The 24709-nt window shown below is 35.8% G+C and overlaps 2 protein-coding genes across 2 annotated transcripts; both read left to right on the top strand.

The window, feature by feature from the left end:
* The first annotated feature begins 3594 nt into the window (after positions 1 to 3594).
* Positions 3595 to 23102, top strand: LOC129742282 (sodium-coupled monocarboxylate transporter 1-like). Its single transcript, XM_055734165.1, has 4 exons — positions 3595 to 4175; positions 20465 to 20832; positions 20893 to 21206; positions 21272 to 23102. Exons 1-4 carry the CDS (start codon positions 4170 to 4172, stop codon positions 22051 to 22053), a joined length of 1470 nt encoding a protein of 489 aa, XP_055590140.1. The 5' UTR covers positions 3595 to 4169; the 3' UTR covers positions 22054 to 23102.
* On the top strand, positions 22624 to 23102 carry LOC129742324 (uncharacterized). The gene has a single exon (XM_055734217.1). It carries the CDS (start codon positions 22624 to 22626, stop codon positions 23044 to 23046), a length of 423 nt encoding a protein of 140 aa, XP_055590192.1. The 3' UTR covers positions 23047 to 23102.
* Positions 23103 to 24709: the final 1607 nt, after the last annotated feature.

Below are 24709 nucleotides of genomic sequence, written 5' to 3'. Positions count from 1 at the left end.
AATCTGAACCGAGAAACACCAAAATTTAGCATTGTATATCTCAGAATTCACTGGACTTACAAATTTTGTATCTTTGAGCAACCGAAAGTGTTATCTTCAATTTTGTAGAGTTTCATGATTAATTTTATATCTTTTGATTTTGTTCCGAACTGCCTTAGCAATTGGTAAACTAGCATTTTCAAACATTATAAAGGTGTTTTGTATCCTTTAATTATGTTCAAGGAAACTCGTAAAAACCCTACAAAATAGAGACTGATCAATGTTACCCCAAAGCATCAAATTCTCAACATCGAAATCGCTTTTTAAATGAAAATTAATGTAGTCTAATAAATTTCTGCAACCATGCCTTACGTTCATAGTTCATAGGAGTCCAGTACTGGTTTTATAAGTATGAAACTTGCCACTTTCATCTTAACAGAAAAAATATTTGAAAAATATTTAAAAATCTTACCCGGATCACGATAATCAGAAACAGGTCCGAAAAACTATCCAAGATTTAGAAAAAAATCAAAATCAAGAATAAAAATTAAAAAAATATTTTTTTTTCATCAAAAACTATCTCTAGATTTTAAATCGTATTAAAAGCTTTCATAAAACCGCTCATAATTATTAACTTGCTAGAAAATCGTTTGACCTATAAGGTAGGGTTGTCATCCATCCCGCAAAAGCGGGACATGTCCCTCTTTTTTGTTGAATGTCCCGCCGTCCCGCTTTTTCCTCAAAATGTCCCGCTTTTTTTCTTGGAAAATGTTTACAAAGTTAACTGACTTACACTTTAAAAAATAAAGCTTTGGGTCCTATACAGAAAATCTTTCAAATACGTAACAGATTATAAAGATTTGTAAATTAAAGGTTTTAAATCAAAGATCAACTTTCCCCAAGACTAAGAGTCATTTTGAATTCTGAGAAAAAATGTTTTAGAAGTTTTCTTATTGTTTATTTTTTCCAATTCTGCAAAATACGGGAATTTTGACGAAATTTTAATCCAAATTGAATCTTTGATATTCCTCAAACCATAAGTCAAATAATTTTGTTAAGATGGCAACGTCGCTAGAACTGTTCTCGCAAGGCGTGTAAAGCTTCAGGTGTGTTCTTATACAAATGCACGGAATCGTCCATCTTGTGACAGGCAATCGTAATCGTAGGCATGGTAGGCGAACAATTCGCTGTCAAAAAGCGCTCTGTCTCCACCCCCCACCAATGAGAAACTTTTGGTACCCCTTGCCTACTTTTCCTCAATATGCATCCACCCGTAGCTGGAGGCACTCTGTGTTCTCGCATAAGGAAAGCTCAGTAGGCCCATGGGTTGCTACGTTTTTGCTCGTTTGAAGTGTGCGTGAAAACACGCTCTCAAACCACTGGGCTCGCTATACATGGGAATTCTCTTTCTGGGTTTCTCATGTATAGTTAGCTAGTGCAGAGCAAAGACGGGAGCAATTCATGGGAGCTTTTCATCAACATGCCCTCTAGCCTAAAATTTCAACACCTATCAAGCTTTCTTCTATTGGTGCACTAATGCCTGTCTATCCACCTTTCTTTCAAATCCTATAAAATAAATTCTCTCTAGTTTTCATTCCGCCGCACATGCCATTAAAATTATAATCATCGTCAAATAATTTTGCAGTCTTCGACAAAGTTCTTAAAAGAGTTCAAATCTTTAATATCAAGTACAAGAAGACATATTTTCAGCAGTGTCAAAATAGGTGTCATGTTATCTTTCGATTTATCTCATAATTGTAGAATTAATTTGTTTTCAAAGCGATGTATCTCTGAATCCAGAATATTGAAGCAAAATCTGAAACATTGATTGGATGGAAGATAATCAATAGATTATAATTAAATTTTTTTGTTTTCAAAATGGTTTGTTGGTTCATCAGTTATCAATCATCGATTTTACCATATCACTAAAACAGACTGTTTAGATTGTCTAGAGCTGATAGACATAATCGAACGAATGAATGATTCGAATTCAGCACGCCGAAATCTTTCAGTTATCGAAACATTAGTACAAAAAATGCTGTTCCCTACTGTTAAGGATCTTAATTTTATGCCGGAATCTTAATTAAATTGCCTTATATCATACACCACCCTTTTTAGACTCAATTGTCCAAAGTGTACAATGATGGAAGTTGTCTTGAATTTTCAAATATTCAAATATATTTCGACCACACAAAGGTTTTATACGCGGTATTAAATTCACTGTTTACATGTAGTACTTGAAATATATTCTTCCAAATCAATTATTTATTCGCGAGAACCGTGGACATGCTAATGTCAAAAACCCGTGTAAATAAGAGTCATGTAAGAAAAAAAAAACGGGGCAAAATCAATCTGTGTGAATAAACGTAAGGGTACTTTTTATGAACAACTTTGGTTGATAGTATACGTATACGTTTGGCTATACAATTAAGCTTTTTTTTACCAATTTCTCAAATGTCCCGCTTTTTTCGGCTGAGTCCCGCTTTTTTTTCGTGAAATGTCCCGCTTTTTCTGAAAGTATCTGGGAAGCCTACTATAAGGTGAAAAAATCCGGGTAGAATCCGGGCTTTTTTCAACGAAGTCCGGGCAGTCAGGCCGGACCGGACTTTTTCAATATTTTATATTCAATATCCGGCAAACCCGGATACAACCGGCCAATCTGGCAAGCTTAGTCATACTGTATAAGAAAATATTTAAAATTAGTTGAAAGGTGGTCAAGGTACTAAAACGTATCTTGAATCGGTGGCCAGCCTATATAAAATCGTTTGTTTTGTCTCCTGATAATTGGCTCACAAATAACTGGTGTTGAGATAATATTGAAACGCATCGAAATAAATTTTTGACGGTCGCCATGTATGGAGAAAATTTACGGTATCCATAAGCTTCGTTTTAAATCCGTGGATTCTTCCGTGATAATTCTTCATAGAATAATTTTGATTAGTTAGGAAGCTTTTGGAAGGCTTTTGGGAACGGCCATACATTTTCTCCTAACTACAAAACGTCAAAAATTTACCTGGCGTCACGGATTGAAATCTTCCGCTGGGGTGATCAACCTCAATGACATCCTTTGAGTGCTGTCGATCTTTCAAGTCATTGATATTTCAATGTGTCCTTTTCCCATAGATTCAATCAATGTCTGGTGACGCATTGCGATTCCACATTGTAGATGTCAAACTACAGTTAGAGCAACAAACGGCTCGGAATGCCCGCGGCAGCCGGAACCGTTTAGTCAAATCATTCGGATCTGTCCGACGCGTCACGGCTGCTGTGCTACATGACGCCGTCGAAATCTGATGGGAACCATATGTATCTATGTGTCTAAATATGAGGCGCGCAAACTTGACCTAACATCCCTAAAGTAAGTGGAAGCGAAGCGAGCGAGAAAAGTCCATCGCTGACGTAGTCTTGTAGGTTTAATCAGGCGACAAGTGTCGCGCTTCGTTTCCCGAAAGCTTTATCGGAGTCGCCGCGACGCCTGGGGAAGCGTTCTTCCGACTTATCGTGGCACACAACAACCAACAACAGCTGCGATTTGGCGGCCCGAGACTGTTTTCGCGGCACCTGATTAAGCCTCGGCTAGGAACTATATTGGCTCTAAAGAATGGGGACGATCTCCCGAATGGCTCAGTCCCTGCCGGAATTTTGTCGCGAATTTGTTTGCGGTGCAAAAAAGAGGAATTTTTGAAGTGACATTTTGTTTTGCGGGTTAGCGTTCATACCGGGTATGGTGTATGGTTTTGAACGAGTTCCGGAAAATAACGTCCCGGGTAGTCCAGACTGTATCCCGATGTATTTGGTGACGACATTCCACTAAACACATCAATTATCGTTTCGCGCTGGTGACTGGAGACATATTGCGCGCGCGTGTTGATTTCTCGGATGTTAGATACTTGACATCAGCTCCACGAGGAACCCTGGAAGCCGTTTGGGTCCGTTATCGGATGTTGTTCATCGTTTGGCAAAACACGGTCCCTGGCACACGATTGCTGGATTAGGTGAAACCGATAGCAGATATCTGCCGTGGGAAGACCGTTAGTCGCCTTCGGGAATTGGCCAGAGGTGGTTTAGAACATCGTCTTAACCTAAAGCTAGAGCGACCTTTTGTTTGTTCGATGTGTTCCTAAATAAATGTGACAACTGACCCAGAAGAAAGTGAAAAGCTTGGCTGACGCGTGACGCTCATTTGTAAAATGCTGGTAATTATGAACTGTTGTATAAATTCATTAACACTAGCCGGGCAGCCGAGTGCTACCTATTTTGGGCTGCTCGCTTATGCAATGTTTGATAAATATTATCAGAAGAAACGCGAGATGCCCAGCGAAAATATTTGGCGTTGTGAATCTGTGCATGGGATTTTTCCGACTTCTCATCGACAAGAATCTTATTAAACGTGGATTATCCGATGGATTTTTTTTTATCCAAAAAATCGACGGTAACAAAATCAAACATTTGGCGGTTGGATTCACGATTGCAGCTAATAAGCTCAATCAAAGTACAGTTGAGCAATTTTGTTTTCCACTGATTACGTTCATCAGTCTCCATGGCAAAGAAACAACATTAAAATAAACGAGTGATTCACTTCGGCTGCTACTGTTGGAAACAGTTGTCTAAATTCCTATTTTAATTTTCAAATAGATGTCTAGCAGAAGCGAATTCCGACGAAAATTCCGACCTAGGTGCCTTTTCGATATTTTAGTATTCTAACTTCTTGTAAAAAATTTAGCAACTAAGTGCCTGTATAAGCTGAACGATCGCTCGGTGTCATTAAAAGTGACTGAATTCTGATTCTGAATTCTGATTCTGAATTCTGAATTCTGAATTCTGATTCTGAATTCTGATTCTGAATTTTGATTCTGAATTCTGATTCTGAATTCTGATTCTGAATTCTGATTCTGAATTCTGATTCTGAATTCTGATTCTGAATTCTGATTCTGAATTCTGATTCTGAATTCTGATTCTGAATTCTGATTCTGAATTCTGATTCTGAATTCTGATTCTGAATTCTGATTCTGAATTCTGATTCTGAATTCTGATTCTGAATTCTGATTCTGAATTCGTATTCTGAATTCTGATTCTGAATTCTGATTCTGAATTCTGATTCTGAATTCTGATTCTGAATTCTGATTCTGAAATCTGATTCTGAAATCTGATTCTGAATTCTGATTCTGAATTCTGATGTCTGATTCGTTACTTAATTTATCGGCCTTATCGGTGAAAAGTGATGTCCTTTTTAGTAGGGATATTTTATGATTATGAAATTTTAGTGATGTATAGAAAGTTGGCCTACTAAGAGCAAGTTCACTCGTGTTGGGAAAAAGAAATAGAAATTTTAACTCGGACCCTGAAGTACATGTTGAAAATTTTACCATGCAAAAATGTTATCAAGATCTTTAGGCGTTGAATTTTTTTACAACACTGTTTCTATTTCAGCAGTGTGTGATAGAAATTAAGCTATTTTTGCATCAAGGCATGCGATACTAGAACACGTGTTGTAAAAAAACTTGAAGGCCCCACATCTTAAAAATGTTTTTCCATGCTAAAGTTTTCAAAATGTGTTCACTTCATAGTAGTTGGCCAGTGATGAACAAAAATTTGGGATGTGATGATAATGCTTCTAAATAAATTCTATCCGTTCATTTCCACCACTTTTCATTCCTTCTAACTTTTTATCCATCTATTAAACTTCATAATCTTAAGATGTTCCTACTAAAAAGAACATCACTTTCGCCGATTAATTAAGAATTCTGATTCTGAATTCGAATTTTGAATTCATATCCAGAATTTGATATCCATTCCTATCCAGAATTTTTTTCTGAGAATTTCTGTTTATCCTGATTTTATGTTTTTTTAAATTTTTTATTCTGAACTTGGTTTTGCCAAACTGAATCAAAACTTATATATGTTTTAAAACTTTACCTTTTTTGTAAACAGTTGCAAACCTTTTTAGGACTTTGGGACTTGGTAAACTGTGGCCGTTTAAAGAGGACGCAATGTTTCTGTCATCAAAAGGTATAGCATATTTCAAAATCTGGGAAATTGCTTTTAAGATGGATTTTAGTCATAGATTGATTCAAAACTCTTTGGATAACTTGGTTGCAATCTATTCTATTCTTCTTTCAAATGAACACCCGGATCATAGGGTTTTACTAAAGATGTGAACAAGTTTAAACATTCCTAGAAGCTTCTCGAGAAGCTTAAATTTATTTTATTTAATTTTGGAATAAAAAAAATTCCACGCTGAGCATCATTAACCAGAATACAATTGAAGTGGATAAAATCGTCGTGCGAATATACAATTTGGGAAATTTGGGTCGAAAATTCCCCGATATTTTCAAAAATAAATCTCTGGCCGGGCTTCACCTTTAAAGGTGCTAATAGATGTAGGTATATGCTGTTTAAGCTGGTCAAATTGGCAAAGCACACGTGCGGCGTGCTTCTTATCATCCCATAACAGAGCAGAACACAGTTCTTTGCCGCATTTTGGATGCCTCAGGCGCGTTCCTACAAGACACCGGACGAGTATTTTCAGTGGCTTTATCGTGCCGCACTATTATTGTGGCGTGTGTCATTAATTAAGTGTTGGGCTTCCTTTTAACCTCTTGGTGGTCGCGAGTGTGATGGAATGATAACATTCATCATTGTGGAACACTGATTTTGATTGTGCTACATTTTTTTTTGTTGAAGGAACCTCGCAGAAGGTGTATCGATTGGACACCATTCCTAGGCTCTGTTAACCCCGGGCAAATGATGGATCTCTGCGATTTGCGGAATTTCTAGTTTAACACCTTTCGGTAAACAATAATATAATCAGAAGCAAATGATAACAATAATGCGGCGTGAAGTCATCAAAATAATGATAAATGCAGGCTAAGTGACCTATTCAATCGATGTTGTCGGTGGACTCGGGGTGGTCGAAGATAACTTATCAACTTTCGGCAGGGTGCAATTGTAGGAGTGCTGAAAAATAAGATAATTGAGCAGTTGAATATACATTCATTGTCTTCACCGAATGTGGAGGCCAAGCTGAGGTGACTATCACAATAATTTCGTTTGATGAAATTTTATAAATTATTCAGATTCAATTGCTTCAAATACTTTTTCAGGGATTTGATTTAGAACTTTGAAAATACTTTTGTACATTTGGATTAACTATTCAAAAATCTGTATTAGAAGTTGTAAAGCGGGCATCTCAAGTTCTGAGCAAAAATTTTTAACATATTTTTTTTTGTCCTGTGTGCTTCAAATCCATACGAAAACGCACATCTCTTTTATTGGATCGAATATTGTTTCGATTTTTCAGTCGGAATAAAATGCACTCAATCGGCAATTAAAATGACAAACATGTAAATACTTCGCATCTGATGGATTAAAAGCACATTATTGGAGATTAAAGAATTCTAAGATAAGATAAGTTTAAAGATGCGTTGTTAAGCCATGTCAATTTTCTAGAAATTATTCCAATTATGTATTATGGCAATTATACGATCCCATTCTTCCCAAAATCAGCATGAGATCCATTTCCGCTTGATTAATTTTCATAATCAATGAAATAGTACATCCCTGCAAAGGTGAGAAATTACATAAAAACCAACCTTTTTCATACACCGTATGAAATGTGGCCCATTCAGTTGTATTATCCAATGTTTGCTGAATTTTATTACCGCGACCTGCATACCAGTACATGTAGAACTTTTAAAAGTGTAACGCCAGATGTTATTTTAATAACCGTTAAACATAACTTAGTACAATTCCCTTTTGGATTGCTCATCGACAAGGGTAACGTTTTGTTCCAAGCGAGCCATAGACTGCACCACATTTGCACAAGTTCGATGAAGTTCTGTGATTGCGAATAACATTTGCTGCTTTCGCCAGAAATCGTTTGCGTTCGCGAGAAATGTGTTTATTGTTGTGTGTAGGCGATTACAGATGCAATTTTGTGTTCCTGATCATTTCATTCAATCCACACTCAAAAAAAAAAAATACTTGCTAGGATACAGAGGTGACTTCGGTCCTAAAGCACAAATATCTTTCTTTCATCCCTTTCTCTATTTTCCTATCTATATATTGACTACTAGGACGTGACCAGCGCCGTTATTGATGGTCAAAGAGTGAGTATCAATTTTGTGCCTTGAGAATGAGTTGCTAATCCCAAGCATTCTTGAGCATTCGCAAAATTGATAGTCTCGGTCAATCACGGAGTAGCAACCATTGACGATGTGGAATTCTTTCTACTGAGCCACGCCTGCGATCATGGTGTTCGAAATGGATCTATTTTTAAACAATAAAAAACAATTCACAATTTTAAATAGAAAAACCATTTCAATGAGGATCATTCTGTGCAAAATAGGAGAATAGTATTTTGAATCAGGTGGTGTGAGTAGTCAATCAAGCTAAGCTAAGCTATGTCATGTGCAACACTTTTGAAAGTAGTTCATTTACTCGTATGGAATCATTTTTAAGCCGATATGTGTCGACGTAAAGACTTCACTACACAATTAATAGGTAGGGAAGAACTGTACAAGACGCACCAGTTGAGCATAATCGCTATTTACAGCGATACCCATCATCTATGAACCAAATTGAAAGTTCACGACGATTTAGTGATCACATTTCCATCTTATCAAAAAGAAATAATATGTTAAAAACACGATTTTGGTAACATTTTTGTGAAAATCTTAAACAGCCAGAAAACAAGTCACGGGGTAGAACGCCAAAACTAGTAGACAGAACGCACCATACCGGATGGGTGGTGAGAAATGGAACAATGGTTATACGGAATATAGTAATACAAATATCAAATTTTTTATTACATGTTCATCTTATTTTTGCAAACTAACGATACTTTGGCAAAAAATCATTTATTATTGTTTAATTTAACGAAAATTTTGCTGATCAAAATTCACTTTTTTATATCCTTATAGGTAAAACGCCTCCAGGTAGGCAACGAAATTCAATTTCTTGGGTGATATCGCGGCAAACATGGCGGCAGATAATTTTTTCGAGTCAAATATTGGTGCACCTTTTTAACTCCAACAAGGACGAAATTTGTTATGACTGTGCAGACCTGTCCGGAGCTCCGTAGCTCGGAAACAACACTTTGAATCACCGGATCACGAACTACTAGGGGAATGCACACACCACTTGACTCGCTCTCTAGATCGCCGACTGACTGACTGACTGCCCAACGTACACGCTCATGAGGGATGACCAAGGGTCGGTTTAATCCATTCACACATCCCCCTCCTATCCCAAACAAAATAACAATAGAATTACAAAAGCAAAGTTTTCAAGGAAAAAGAACCAGGGAAACGCCATAATACACACAGTTTGAGTTTTCTATACAGAAATAGGCTGAGTAGTTAAGAGGAGCTATGATTAACACAATATTTATCAACTTTCAATTTTGAACATGTTCGATTTTGTTCTCGAAAAATGTCTGATGAACTTCTTACATGAATTCTATCATTAAGCTGATGTAAAGTTCTATGAACTTACGAGGCCAATTAACTAATGCAAAGCATAAATAATATACAAATGCGCAGCCCATGCTATGTTTCATTGCCACCTTTATTTCAAACTTCGTTTGTCGAAATCGTCTTTTTAATATTTTCCATAATCTAATGTTAAGAAATTGTTATTATTTGACTCAACAATCACCGAAAAATATCAACTTAAAAAGATAACAACAACTGACGGTGCTCAAAAATCGTAAACATAAACTAATATGTTGAACCACATTATATTTGAATTTGTACTCCATCCATGTATTTCAGATTTGTACTGGATCACAAAAAAGTGTCCCTTATCAAGAAACAAAAGACAAGTTGAATCGCAGTGGTTTTTAGGCTAGTCGCTTTTTTATGTTTTGCTTATGGAACGTCATTCTATGAATTTGATACACGGTTGACATAATCTATACGGTGTTATAATTTAACGATTACACATTTCATCTCCGAGTTGAACTGAGTTAATCAATGCCTCATATTTTCCAAGGTTTTTTCAGTTTTCATTTTGCACTGCATGGTCAAGAAACTCCGATGTAATTGCGTAAAGTTTATATGAAGATAATATACGAATGATGAACTTCTGTTATTTCAGAAAACATCTGGTATGCCCCACGCTGACCAGCTCTTAACTCAAGGTGCAGTCTCTTACATTCATTGATTAACCCTCCAGACAAGCTATCTCCACCAGTTCAAAATATCAGTATGAATTGTAAACAAATCAAATAATCAAATTATCTCGTATTTTCTTCTCAATAACATTGTTCCAGAACTAAATTCTTTCTCGATAGTCTTATAAATATACATGTTATAAATATAAATAACATGTTTCTTCTTTTCTAAGTTCTAAGTTGACCCCTCAAGCTGTCCTCTCAACCAGAACTGTAAACAATTCATCTGAACAGTTCTCTCGAAATGCTTCATAGATGGTTCTTTCATCATTTGAAATTCGATTATGTGTTTAGGCTATTCTCTCAACTCGTCATTTAATTCCAAGCTTTCCTTCAACTCGCTTGGAATTCATATCAGTACCCTCGAGCTTTCCTCCCAACTCACCTTTGAATTTCAAGCTGTCCTCTCAACTCGCTTGAAATTCTCATCGATACTTTAAGGCTGACCTCTCAACTGTTCTTTGAAATCCAAGCTGCCTTATCAACTCGCATGAATTTTTATCGATATGTTCAGGCTGTCCTCTCAAGTCGCCTTTCGATTCCAAGCTGTTCTCTCAACTTGCTTGAATTCTTATCGATATGTTCAGGCTGTCCTCTCAACTCGCCTATGTATTCTAAGCTGTCCTCACAACTCGCTAGAATTTTGATCGATATTTTCAGGCTGTCCTCTCAACTCGCCTTTGTATTCAAAGCTGTCCTCTCAACTCGCTTGAATTTGATCGATATTTTCAGGCTGTCCTCTCAACTCGCCTTTGAATTCCAAGCTGTCCTCTCAACTCGCTTGAATCCTTATCGATATTTTCAGGCTGTCCTCTCAACTCGCCTTTGTATTCACAGCGGTCCTCTCAACTCGCTTGAATTTTGATCGATATTTTCAGGCTGTCCTCTCAACTCGCCTTTGAATTCCAAGCTGTCCTCTCAACTCGCTTGAATTCTTATCGATATGTTCAGGCTGTTCTCTCAACTTGCCTTTCAATTTCAAGCTGTCCTCTCAACTCGCTTGAAATTGTGAACCACATGATCAAGCTGTCCTTTCAATTCGCTTAATATATCATGTTCATCATCACAATTTTGGCAATATTTCATAATCTGCTCATTCGTAAAATCACTTATTTCCCACATTCGAAATAACGGTTTCTTTTTTTTTTTTTTTTTTCATTTGACTGAAATAGAAACCAACGGTGTAGGTTTTTTTCTGCTACAAATGCTCCTACCCAATGGGTATTTGTTTTACTCAGTATGTTTAACAATGGGTAACTTGTAATCCGTTTGATTTTAAAGCGAGTTTGACTATCATTATTTATACGTGAATCTTAGAAAACGTGTTTTTCTTTTCGGTCCGCTTTTCGTTTCTCCAACCTCGACTTTCACAAACCGCTCTAGCAAGTCAAAGAGAAACACCTGTCACGGTCGCCAATGTGCAGACCTGTCCGGAGCTCCGTAGCTCGGAAACAACACTTTGAATCACCGGATCACGAACTACTAGGGGAATGCACACACCACTTGACTCGCTCTCTAGATCGCCGACTGACTGACTGACTGCCCAACGTACACGCTCATGAGGGATGACCAAGGGTCGGTTTAATCCATTCACACAATGACTATGCATTCTTATCGTAATTTGGGAGTCAGCAAATAAAAAGAAAGACATTTTGTTTCGACATTTGGTTTTTCTCAAAAGTTAACAGCATTCAAAATTTGAGCCTAAAACACGTGGTTTTCCAGGCATTCTGCCCCAATTTTGATATAATTAATTTTAGTAAAAATTTGGGGGAAGTTAGTGAAATATGATAAAATACTAATAGTCATTCGAAAGTGGATACGAGTGTTATAACGAAAAGCTGCAGTTGGATCAGATAGCGCAGACTGGTTTACCATAAAACCTTATATGTCAACAATAAAAAATAACAAGTTTTAGGCAGAGTCTATTAATCTTCTGTTTCTAAGAATTGAAGTCGTTTTTGTGAACTTTTCATCTAAAAAATTATCTAGATTGATCTAGATAACTTCGTTTAGCTGATTTTCCTTTTCAACTTTGAAGCTACTCAGTCGATCGGCGTGAAAATGTTCATGTAAGGGCTTTTAGGACTGTTAAAAAGTTAAATGATGTTTTGAGATCCCTCCCCTCACATGAATGAGGAGCTCCCATACAAATGTTACCTAAATATCTGCACAACTCTTGACTTCATAATGCAAATTGATACAAATGTGTCAAGAGTGAAATGCATGTTCTTTTAACGCTAGTTTGAGACCCATCTCTGATCTGGAAGAAGGAGATTTTATAGATATTGTACAAAATTTCTACATTTCTGAGCGAAAAGACAACATAGTTTTTTTTCTGCTGATTTTTTTTTTGTACGAAGGATACAAATCGATACATTAATACTTGATATTGATGTCTGGATAAATCCAGATCCAACATTAAGGCCAAAGCTTCAGTAGGAGTGTAGAGCTTGATTTCTCCAAGACGACATTGCTCCAAAGATTAATTTGCTCGAGAAGATGTTGGAAGTAGTTGGAAGAAATATTTCCTTCACAAGGTTGGCTTCTGCTGTTTTTCCTTGTGAACGCAAATACATTTCTGTCGCGATGGCAAGCTGCTGTGTTAGTACAGACTTACGCAATCCAGTAATTTTTCTACATTTTGAACGATCTGAAGAATCTTAAAAATTTACTGAAGGTCTTCCTCCTGAAGAATCAGTGAGTGTGTATTAGAGTGCCTCAAATGACCCGACATTTGAAAAAGTTATGCGCTGTAGGCTTGAATTGATCCTAGGCCTAGTACAAGGTCTCATGCCAAATTTGGGCCAGATCCGATCACTGGAAGGGGTCGCTCAACGAGCCTAAAGTGTGTATGGGATTTTGAGACATTTTGTTCGGGAGGAACATGAAAATCCAGTATTTCATGAAAAACTTTTGTCCCCTTCGCGCGATTTCTTTCAAACACAGTTTTTCTTAAAGCCTAAACATGACAAATATTTCATCCAAAGACTACATTTCAATTTAACGTATGATCATAAAGTTATTAGACTTTCAAAACGGGGTAACTTTTTTCAGGGTGATATTCATCACTATTAATGCTGCTTCAAAATGTTTGAAGCAGTGTCTCTCATGAATAGTGATGAGTATCAATAACTTTTTTTTATCTAAACTCGAATCGAATTGCAGCCTTCGAATGAAATATTTTTCATAGTTTAGGCTTTAAGAAAAACTGTTTTTGAAAGAAATCGCCCGAAGGGCACAAAAGTTATTTATGAAAAACTGATTTTTCATGTTCCTCTCGAACAAAATGTCTCAAAATCCCATACAAACTTTAGGCTCGTTGAGCGACCCCTTCCAGTGATCCGATCTGGCCCAAATTTGGCATGAGACCTTGTACTAGACGTAGAATAAATTTAAGCCTGCAGCGCGTAACATTTCACAAGCTTGAAATTTCCCATACAAATTTGGGGGCAGTCTAGTGTGTATTGTTGGGATTTTTCTTATATAATAATAATTGAGAATTTCATATTTACCTTCATTGATAGCTTTGTCCAAACTTATTTAAGTAGAGCGCTGATTATTGTATTATTTCAGGCCTAATGACTGCTCTCATTGAGCATTTCGAAAAAGTTTCGTCTCCGGAACATTTTGAACCAAAATTCGGGAAAAAAACTTCAGAAAAAATCAACCAAACTTTCTTCAAACCAAACAAATAAACACGTGTACGATGTCAGAGCTCAATAACAGAACAAATATGTTCAGATAAGAAAGCCATAAACTCATTTTGGAACCTTAAATCAGCAGCTTATGAATCAAGTAGGCTGTTGCTTAATATTACAGTAATAAAACATGGTTGCATTGTTTTTTAATATCCAAACATTCAGTGCGAAAATAATTTCTATTTTATTTTTGAGTAAAACTTTTTTCTTTTTGAACGAATGTTGTAGAGACATTTTATATTAAAAATGTTGAATTTCAAATGAAGTTAGTTACCGGATACTGAGCATCTGACCGAAAAGTATTTGAATTGAGAAGGTTAGAGAAAGTTTATATTCCAAAAAAATTCATCTGCTTATCTGTAGATAAAAAAAACATTTAAAAGATCGAAATCATTAAGAGGAAAATAAATTTTCATAAAAAAATTAAATGAGCTGAATTTCAAATTCGATTGAAGGGGTTGGCAGAGTTCGAGTTTTTCTGGCAAAAACATCAAAAGCTATCCCAAAAGTACGAAAATATGTTTCACTAAAAAGAAAATAACTTTTGAATTGGCAAAAAGTGGCAAATAGTTTTTGTTTTGTTGAATAGTTTAGACTTCCATTTAAATATTTGAGTAGGAATGAGAGTAAAGTCGCATGGGGCAACATGTTTTCCATTTGTCCGAATATGATCAAAATTCGTAATTTTTTAACGTTATACGTTACTTTTTTTCAATTCTTCAATCTCAAATAAATAAATTTCATATAATTCTGAACACATCCATCATGCTTTTTATTTTCTTTATTTTTTTTAAGAAATAAAATTTTAGTGGTTATTGAATTTTTTTGTTGTTTTTGCGATAAAATGCAACAGCAAACCCCAACTTCGTAGAAAATTGTATGAAAAATCGAATTTAAGATATGTTTAACACATTAGTGATCGGTGTAATGTCCAGTTTCTGAAAAGCATAAATTTATGATGAATTTTCGAAATTTATCAAAAGGCGTTTTGGCCAAGCTTTTATAGGTCCTGCCGCACTGTGGAGGGGTTGGAAAAAAAAGAAAACCAATCGGCAAATATGTAACTGAGTTTAATATATCTTAAATATCTCAGTCAATACATGAGATAGAAATGATACACGGTGTGTTTCGTAGAAGGACTTAAAGAAGAAAAAAACATTAACGCTCATTTGTGCATGGGAAGAAAGTAGAGCTTTTCCCGGTTCATTTTCACAAAAAATTAAAATATTTGCTCGGTGACAATTTTTTTTATTAAAATTTTCGATTTGAAAACTTCAAATAATATATACACTTCGAGTGTTTTATAGTTTCAGAGGTGCTAATTCTATTAGTTTTTACATTCAATATTTTGGAGTTCAACTGGTAACTTTAAAATGTCATCAAAGACTTTCAAAAAATTCAAAATTATTTCTAACTTGTTACACAGTTATTAAAACAAATAAAATTGTTGTCTACTCCTAAAATTTAAAAATCTGTCAGCAGTCTGAGAGGGTCAAATTATCTGAAATTACTGAATCTATCAGGAATAATATGATACCATTTGAATCCATTATCTTTAAATTTTCTGATTGGGGCAACACTGGAGGAAATTTTTATTAAAAATTGCTCAATGATTAAGAAAATCAGTAAATCAGATCTGGAGTAGAAACGTTTGTCTTATTTAAGCTTAGAAAAATTATGAATATTCAAAATTAAACGATCAGTTCAAACAATTTTTTATGAGAATTCAGTTTTTATAATTCTCCTGAGTGAAATGTCTCAAAATCCCATTCGCACTTCAGACTCAATGCAAATCGCTAGAGCAGGTCAATCTAGCTCAAATTTTGCATGTTACTTCCTTTTGATACAATGATTTATTATATGCCTGGAGTTTCATTAAACGTTTCATTTTTATTATTTTTGTATCCCTGCTGTACATTGTGATTCTTCCAATTTATTCAAAGAGCATTTATATTAAATAACGTTAAATAATCTTTGCTTCTACAGTTTCCAACCCACTATATAATTATAGCACAGATTATAGTAACCAATTTGTTATTTGTTTTAAATTGAATTTTATAGTTTCAAGAATTTTTAATGGATGAATCTCGTCTATATGTGATATGTGATATGAAAATGATATGTACATTTTCCATTTTTTGTCGATCTTAAATTTTCAAAAATCAGCAGAGTTGTTGGCAAAAGTGAAATACAAATAATCTTTGTTCATCTCTTACTTATTTAAGTTATTGTACTGCACATTTCAGTTCATCTTTATTAATTACTAGCTGACCCGGCTAACTTCGTTAAGCCTTTGAATTTCGCAAAAATAATGAACATGTAAATAAGCAGAAAATAAGTAAATAATAACTTACGCTCATGTAACTGGACTGTTACCTTCAAACGGAGAGAATCGACACAGTTTTTTCACTATTTTCGTAATACTTCTGTCATATTATGATAGTGCCTACCTCCAGGGGCAAAAATTTTCGAAGAAGATTGATTTCCAACAAAAGTGGAAAGCGAATATCTTCTGGGATAAAGATAAAAATTCATTTTTCTTCCGTTTAACATTTTTTTCATTATCAGAGGATCCTTGACATCGATATGTTCAATTTCTATTAACCCCAAGATAAGTGCCGAAAAGTGTTTTGTTGAAATGTGTCGTCATTTTAAGCAGTTTTGATCAACTGTCTTTCCTTTTTCACCAAAACCATGTTTGAAATTTTCTTTATCATATAGGTACCAAATTTGTAGAAATGGCACAACACTTTTCATGGTATGAAATTTCGCTTTATGCTGAAATTTTTTTATGCTGCAAATATATAAATATCAAAAAAATTTCATATACCATTCTGTTTTTCGTTATCTATCATGCGTTTGATATGTTCTCTGTATTAGATAATCTCCTCTTAATTTTTAAAATCATCTTTTTTATACCGACTTTAACATTATCATATTTATCGAGAAATGGATGCTTAAGCACTGAACAAAGAAAATTAGAACATTCAATATATGTGTATGTACATGGAATTTTTATTCACAGCAATTTCAAATCAAACGATTATGAAATCTTTTTTTACTTTGAGATCTTGTATTCAAAATCAGAAATGAAATTCAAAAAAGTCTTTGTAAATCTAATTCAGTTTTCAATATCTCTGTTTTGGATCTTGAATCATATTTTCGTCGAGACTAAAATTTTTATTTTCCAAGCTTCTTGTATTTGTAGATGTTATTGAACCAATTATCTGTTTTTGATTTCTGATACTGAGTGTTGGATCAAATTATGAATTTTATTTTTACAAAGTCAATCCTTTTTATATCCTTAATTTTGTTTAGTTTTTTAGCACCTTAGTATGAAAGGAAAAAGTGGATAGTATCTAACATTTCCTTGGTTTTCTGATGAAATTCACATAGAATTACAAAGTTAATATCATTCTATTCTCGAACTAACTCATTACATTCTTGATGTTTACAAAAACCAAGTAAATTAATTTATGGTCGTCTTATTCTATTTATTAAAAATTAGACGTTCTCTTGGTGTTATACCATAAATATGAACAGAAGATTCTGTAATGGAATATTTCATTGTTATCTGTACAGTTGTTTTGGATATGTCAAAACTTCCACAGTCATACGTAGAATATTATTTTTCTTGAATAATATGACAGTCTTTCATTTAACCGGAAAATAAACAAAACAAAATAACGGAGTAAATAAAAGAGATCCGAATTTTTCCCGCGCATATCCTGGTCAGGCAAATTTATTCTATCTAAAAACCTAACAATATCCGGGAATTTGTTTTCAAAATTATCAATCCAAAATCCGGGCAATACCAAGCAAATTTGGGCTAAATTCAGAAACTACTAAAAAAATAAAATAAAACGAAAAGCACTTTAATAATTTTTTTTTCTTCGAAACAAATCAGAAATTTTGAATCGTATTTTAAGCATCCAGAAACCGTGCATGATTATTATGTTAAAAATTGCTCAAAAAATTTCGTTTTAGAACGCAAAATTTTAAAAAAAATTAACTTAATAAGAGATTTCTTTTTATTTGGCAAATGAAATGACTAAATCCGGAAAATTCGGGTTTTTCGGGTTTCGGGATGGACGACTTGACTGGGCCCTTTAAATTTTGTTTTATCAATTACCCGGTCAAGTCCGGGTAAAACCGGGCAATCCGGCTAGCTTTGGGTAAATTAGCTTAAAAAATGTTAAAGTTGCCGTGATGCTGAAGTAAAAATGACAATTTTCGAAAATAGGTATATCTACTCCATGCCGGCTTACTGCGTTCTTTTTTTTCACCCCATACGGAAGGTGAACAATTACATCCAAGTATCCATTTTACTGGTGCCACGTGAAAAGTACACTTGCAACGAAAATGGGCGCCAAAACTTCCTATAGAGAGATGGATGCACATCAGTAAGCCTTGATTGCTTTTGGCGCCTTCCTACTCTGGGTGATTCGAATGGAAAAAAATGGAAATTGGGTGCCATGACTTTTATTTGATACGAATAAAAACTAAAAATTAATTTTTAAATTCCACAAAAACATTTTCGAAATTATCTCTCCGTTGTGTTATTCTTCGCGTGAAGACGAACACAACAAAAAAAAAATCGCATGCAAATCGGATGATCCAGTGAAGAGTTTTGCGTGTTCGCACATTTCTGTATGGTCTGTCTCTCTCCCTGTTTTATATATATAGATTAGAACATTAATGAAGGATAAATGTAACAGTAAAACAATCATAACTTCTACAATTTTTTACCAATCATGGTAAAACCTCAAGAAATCATTGGTTTAAATAGAAATCCATAAAAACTAAAAACTTTAAAATGCATAAATATGGTCGAAATCGTCGATGATATTGATATATCTCCTGAAAAAAATCGTTTTGTTGATTATAAATTCAAAAATACCAACAGTACTACAATTCTTAAGCAAAAATGAAGTTCAAATGATTGATAGAAAACGTATTCATCTTCATTATGCAAAAAAAAAAAAAATTGAAATTGTTTTCATGTATCAGAAGATGAACGTATTTCAGTGCAGGTACTTTATCTTTAAAAAAAATTTATATTTTCAATTCTATTAAAAACAGGTTTGCTTAAATATGTAAAAAATTTATCTGAGGTAAACAAATATAAAAAATGCCATAAATGACTGGTATCAATAAAATTGGGTTTTTTTCTAAAGTGCGTATCCATATGCATCCTAGCATACAAATATTGTAGAATTATTTCAAAGAACAAGTTTAAAAAAGATTTTTAATATTTCATTGAAAACCAATCAAAGGCTGTTGGACTTATTTTATAAATGTATCTTAAAATTTCATTTAAACCGATTTTTTCCAAGATGTACACATAAGAATATAAATTCATGTTACATTTTTAAAACACCGATTATAACAAGGATATTCAAATTAATAAATTTCAAATAAAATTTTCAAATAAAAATAAGTTTTTCAGAAAATCCATATCACTTTTCTTTCCAGACATTGACATTTTTTATTGGTTCAGAATGACAAAAACTTGAATGAAAAAAAAACTCTTTTTTAAAAAAAAAAATATTATTCCATTGCAAATATGGACCACAAATCTTTATAAAAACAAATCGTATGGGAGCTCACCGACCAAATATTTTCATTTTGCCTGAAAATGATTCAGGAAAAGCTAAATTTTTCATTTCTGAAAAAAATAGAGTTACTGTTTTTTTCTTTAAACATCTTCTATAAATACACCGTGGATATGTTTCGATAAAAAAAGCCTTGATCTTCGTAATGAACGGATAAAGCAGTAAAAAATGTAACATTAACTTTTTTTATTTCAGAAAATTTCCGAAAAAGCCACTTCCCAAAGTGGTTCAAAATAGATCCGTTAGTATTCATGCAATCCCTCACTAGGCACCCAGCACTCAGCAGTGATGTCAATTGAATTTATTATTTTTCAATGCCAAAGGGCAACCCCCTGTTAAACAGCTAATAACTTTTTGCCTAATAAGATGCAAAGTTATGATCTTCGACAAAGTTGTTCAGCGGATTTTCTTTAGAGAATTTATAAATTCGCACAAAAACTATAAGCAGGTTCTGGTCCACAGTAGGAAAAAAAATGGAGTTGATTTTTCAGTACAAAATATTAAATTTTCCCATACAAACCTGGACCCCAGGGTTAGAGAAATTAAAAAGTGACCCCAAATCGACTCAGTCTAATGGAATGGGTCATACGGTATTTTGTTATACGTCCAAGTTTTCTGGAACGTATGCAGGTCGTCTATCGAGGTATGAGTGTACAGAAGTTATAATTTTTAAATCACAGAAAAGGTTTAGTGAGATATGAAATCCAAAATCGCTTCATATTTGGATGTATACATGTTTATAAATTTTAATTGATCACATTTTAAGATTTAAAAATTCATTCTCGCTTACGAAACTTGCAAACATAATGAAATAGTGACTTTGTTTCAGTCACAATTCCTACGGTATTAATTAAAATCATGCTTCTGGAATTATGGCAGTCGCGCACTATATTAAGACAATTATCTTTCAATTTAAACGTTGCTCTAGCATACTCATTAAGACTCAGCTTTCTCTTCCTTTCTGTCGTTTTTCTACATTTACACTACAATAATAGCAAAGGCAGCTGGAACAGGAAACGACCGTCGACAATTTGTGGAACTATTTGACCTTCGTAGGGTTCGTGGTGATCTCGGCCCTGATACCGATTCGAAAGCGACTATGCAGCCGGAAGGTCAAAACCAAGCAGGACTACGTCTTCGGGGCCGGTCACATTTCGACGCTGGCCATGATGTTGTCGATCACCCGAGGGACGCTGGGCGTCATTTCGGTGCTGGGATACCCGAGCGAGTTCTTCTACCGGGGCACCGGGATGTGGGAAACGCTGTACGGCATGATGACGGCCTACCCGATCGTGTGCTTCGTCTTTATTCCGGTGTACTTCGATCTGGGCATCACTTCCGTCTATCAGTACCTGGAGCTGAGGTGAGTTTGTTTTACTTTTAATTCGATCATCAAGCACTTTTTAATTAATTTTATTTTCAGGTTCGATAGCCGTCTGGTACGGTGTCTCGCGTCCGGGACCTACATTATGCGCACGCTACTCAGCTTGGGTGTCACCATTTACACCCCGACGGTGGCGTTGAACTCCATTATCGGGGTTCCGTACTGGGCGTCGCTGCTCTGCATCACATTGATCAGCATTTTCTTCAATGCGCTAGGCGGTATGAAGGCGGCCGTTGCGGCGGATGTCATCCAGAGCCTCAGCATGACCGGGATGTTGGTGGGCATCGTGATCTACTGTACCGTGATCACCGACGGTGGTTTCAAGCGGGTCATCGAAATAGGAGTTGAAAATGGTGAGTTGGTGGTCAGATTGGTTCCTTGTAATAATTTCAAACAATTTTCATTCGCTTATCCACAGGTCGCATGAATTTCTTCAACTTTGCGGCAGATCTTCATATCCGTGTGACGACCACATCGGCTTGGTTGGGAGAATTGTTTATGTCTCTCAGCCTTCTCGGGTGTCAGCAGAACTTTGTGCAGCGTTACTTAAGCATGCCATCGTTGGCCAAAATTCGGAAAACAATGTTGATAAACATTCCACTGGTGGCAGTCCTCTTTTCCCTTCCTTGGCTGGTGGGCATGGGAATCTATGCCGTGTATTACAATTGTGATCCTCTGAAGGTGGGGCTGATCTCCAAAATTGATCAAATCCTGCCATTTTTTGTTGTAGACTATTTCTCCAGTGCACCCGGAGCCTGGGGCTTGTTTGTGGGCACACTGTTCAACGGTGCCCTGACACTGAATATCTCGAATATAAACTCACTGGCAACGGTGACCTGGGAAGATTTCCTATCGTTGATTCCCGGTTGGAAAACATCCGACAGTTTCCAGCTTACGGTGATAAAAGTGGTTGGATCTTTCTACGCCGTCCTCATAATGGGAATGGCATTCCTGGTAGGATTATTTTCCGGAGTTATCGAATCCTCGGTGTTAGTAATATCGGCAACCTCGGGTCCCCTTCTCGGAGTCTTCATACTGGCAATGTTTGTTCCGTTTGCCAACTGGAAGGGGGCCGCTTTGGGCATGGCTGTGTCCCACATATTAACCCTGTGGATCGTGATTGGACGAATGATGTACGCAGGCTTCTTCGATTCTCTTGATTTTTGCTCACTTTTTCTCATCTGCTTGTTAAACGCCTAAGAGAAACATGCTTTCTCACATTGAAACTGATCAAGCAGTCCACGTTTTGTTGCAGAGCATTTCAAAAACGCAGTCACCCAATTTCATTCTCGAAGGGAGAAATGTTCATCAGCTTCTCAGTTACTGGCTGAGAAATCAACGACCGAACAGAGACGCTTCGATTGTGGTTTATTTCAGCACTTGCTGGGGCCAATGTTCCATAGTTTCATATAGAAAGAGGACGGTTCAATCCCACATTAAAGCTGTCCACGTGATTTGGTGAAACGATCAAATTTCATATGCGATTTGCATTTCTTTTTCTCTAAGGAGCGATGAGAATAGTAAAACTATGCCCTTGCCTTCACTGAGCAATTCATTTCACTGATCACACGTAGCGCTGATGAGGTATTTTCAGAGTCACAAACCAACAGTGCTCTGACAGTAGAAGAGTGATCATTCGTTAGAGAAAAAATTTCTCTTGGCTCTCTCAGCAGCAGATGATGAAATGCTCATTTAAAATCTCCTCACAAATATTAGGAGCGAAAAAGTTCACCGTCTCCTTTTGGGCAAGATGAGCAAAATGAAGCCTGGATGTACGTCACAACGGGCGGTGAACTCTTGTCGACTTCCGTCCAAGGCTGTCCTGCGGATCTTTCCTTTATCGCCAACACGACAACGTCAGCCGCCCTACAACTAAGTACAAATCTATCAGCCTCGCAAGAAGATTCGTTCCTATATCAGATGTACTCCATCTCCTACATGTACTACGGAGTATTCGGCACCATATTGACAGTAGCCGTAGGTTTAGTTTTTAGTTTGGCCACCTGGACCAATGCGGATCCGTGCAATACCAAAATGTTGCACCCGGCGGTGCGGTGGCTCAGCTCCCGGTCACTGTTCGGTGGCAAGCGGATGGGATCATTCGATCTGGGGGGCAAAGCACAGCCCAAGGCACAGCTGGCCACCCCAGGGACCGATGCAACAGTGGCCGGGAAAATTTCCGACAAAAGCTGACAGAACAACTCGTAGATTTAAGTTACCGATTAATAAAGTTATTGTTTTTTAAGAAATTTTAAGTTATTGCCTTTCATCATCAAGCCGAAAAATTCGTTAAATGTAATTAGTGTGATCCAAGATCAGGGGTATGTTCCGATATTCAACCCTTCTTGGGAGCTTAAACGTTCCGTTGCCTGCCAGAAGTTCAAGTTTGTATAAAAATTTGACACCATTTGTTCTAGCGAAGTTGCAAAATCCACTTTTTTGCTCTATTTTTTCTTCAAACGAACCGATTGCTTTATAAGTTTGGTTTCCTTTATCTAGACGTAATTTAACACATTTTTTTTGAAGACCGTCAGATGATACGAGTATCTGCGAAATAGTTATTTAGTTAGAAGTGAGTTATGTATGTCAATTTCAAGGGCACCAACACCGCGCTCATTCTTGAAATTGAGATTAACATTCCTCTCTTCTCAGGGTTGCTAGTAAACCAGGAAAACCGGGAACATCTGGAAAAACTTTGGAATTTCATCGCGTCACCGAGAAACCGGAAAAAACCGAGAATATCGGCACCTCACCGGAAAAATTGAAAATTTTCCACGGAATTAAAAAAAAAATTCAAATTTTTTCTAAATTTATGAGTAGTTTTTGACAGTCTCGATATAGGTTTATTTCATAAACATTTTATTTTCGATCATTAGTTAACAACCTAAGTAACCATAAGTACATACTAAAGCTTTGCATTTTTATAGCTTTATATCAGCATTCAAGTGCTAAGTTACACCTTATCAACACATCAAGTGCAATTTTGCATTACAACAGCCCTTCGAGTGCTATGTTGCATCATATTAGAATTATACCACTCTTTTGAAATGCAACCAGCATTTTATCAGCTTTGCACAATGCTTTTGAAATGCAACATAGTTCTAAATCAGAATAACAGAATATTTTTTTCCAAGCATTAAATTGGCGTCACACAAGCTTGTTTTAATGCTTTTTTGCACCATGTAAGCACTAAATACAGTGGCATTAGGCAAAAGCACATAAGCAAACCTGGCTCACAGAACTCATATGATACACAGAATCAAGCTCTATCGCTGATGTTGGAGCTGAATTGGTGCTAGATTTTAGTGCTTATTACTTGGGAAATGAAGTTTTAATCGTTTTTTATTTAACAAATTGCGGAACGATATGAGATAGCTCATTATTTCGCTCTACGCAAGAGTGCTACACTTACAAGCATAACTCAAATGTTATAAAGACACTGATTTATGAGAATCCAGTCGATGCATCAGTTCGAAGTTTTCTCGAGAGTTTCAATATGGAAAAATGGATAATTCTTCTTTGGAAACCCATTATCGATATGGTAAAAAAGCTTTAAAACATAAGTGTTTTTTCTCTCTAATTTCCTTGGTGTAGTCAGAAAAACGACTTTAAAGTTATTACACTCTCACTTAAAGAGGTTTTGTGCTTGGTGTTTTCTAACACTTGTAAAGATTTCTGGCTTATTCCAGGTTTACAGAGATGTTTTCATCCAGAACATACTTATCGGTTGGGTATAATTTTCTCACTCCATCTTCCAACATTTTGTTTAACCTTCCAAAGCTGGTCAACATCACCAAAAGCGCAGATTCAAAGCATCTTCATCACCATTAGAGTGTCCTTCCCGGGAAACATTAAA

Source organism: Uranotaenia lowii, chromosome 1 (genome assembly GCF_029784155.1).
Source record: "Uranotaenia lowii strain MFRU-FL chromosome 1, ASM2978415v1, whole genome shotgun sequence".
Lineage (NCBI taxonomy): Eukaryota > Metazoa > Arthropoda > Insecta > Diptera > Culicidae > Uranotaenia > Uranotaenia lowii.
The sequence above is the reverse complement of the archived record's forward strand: the minus strand, read 5'-3'. Positions and strand labels throughout refer to the sequence as shown.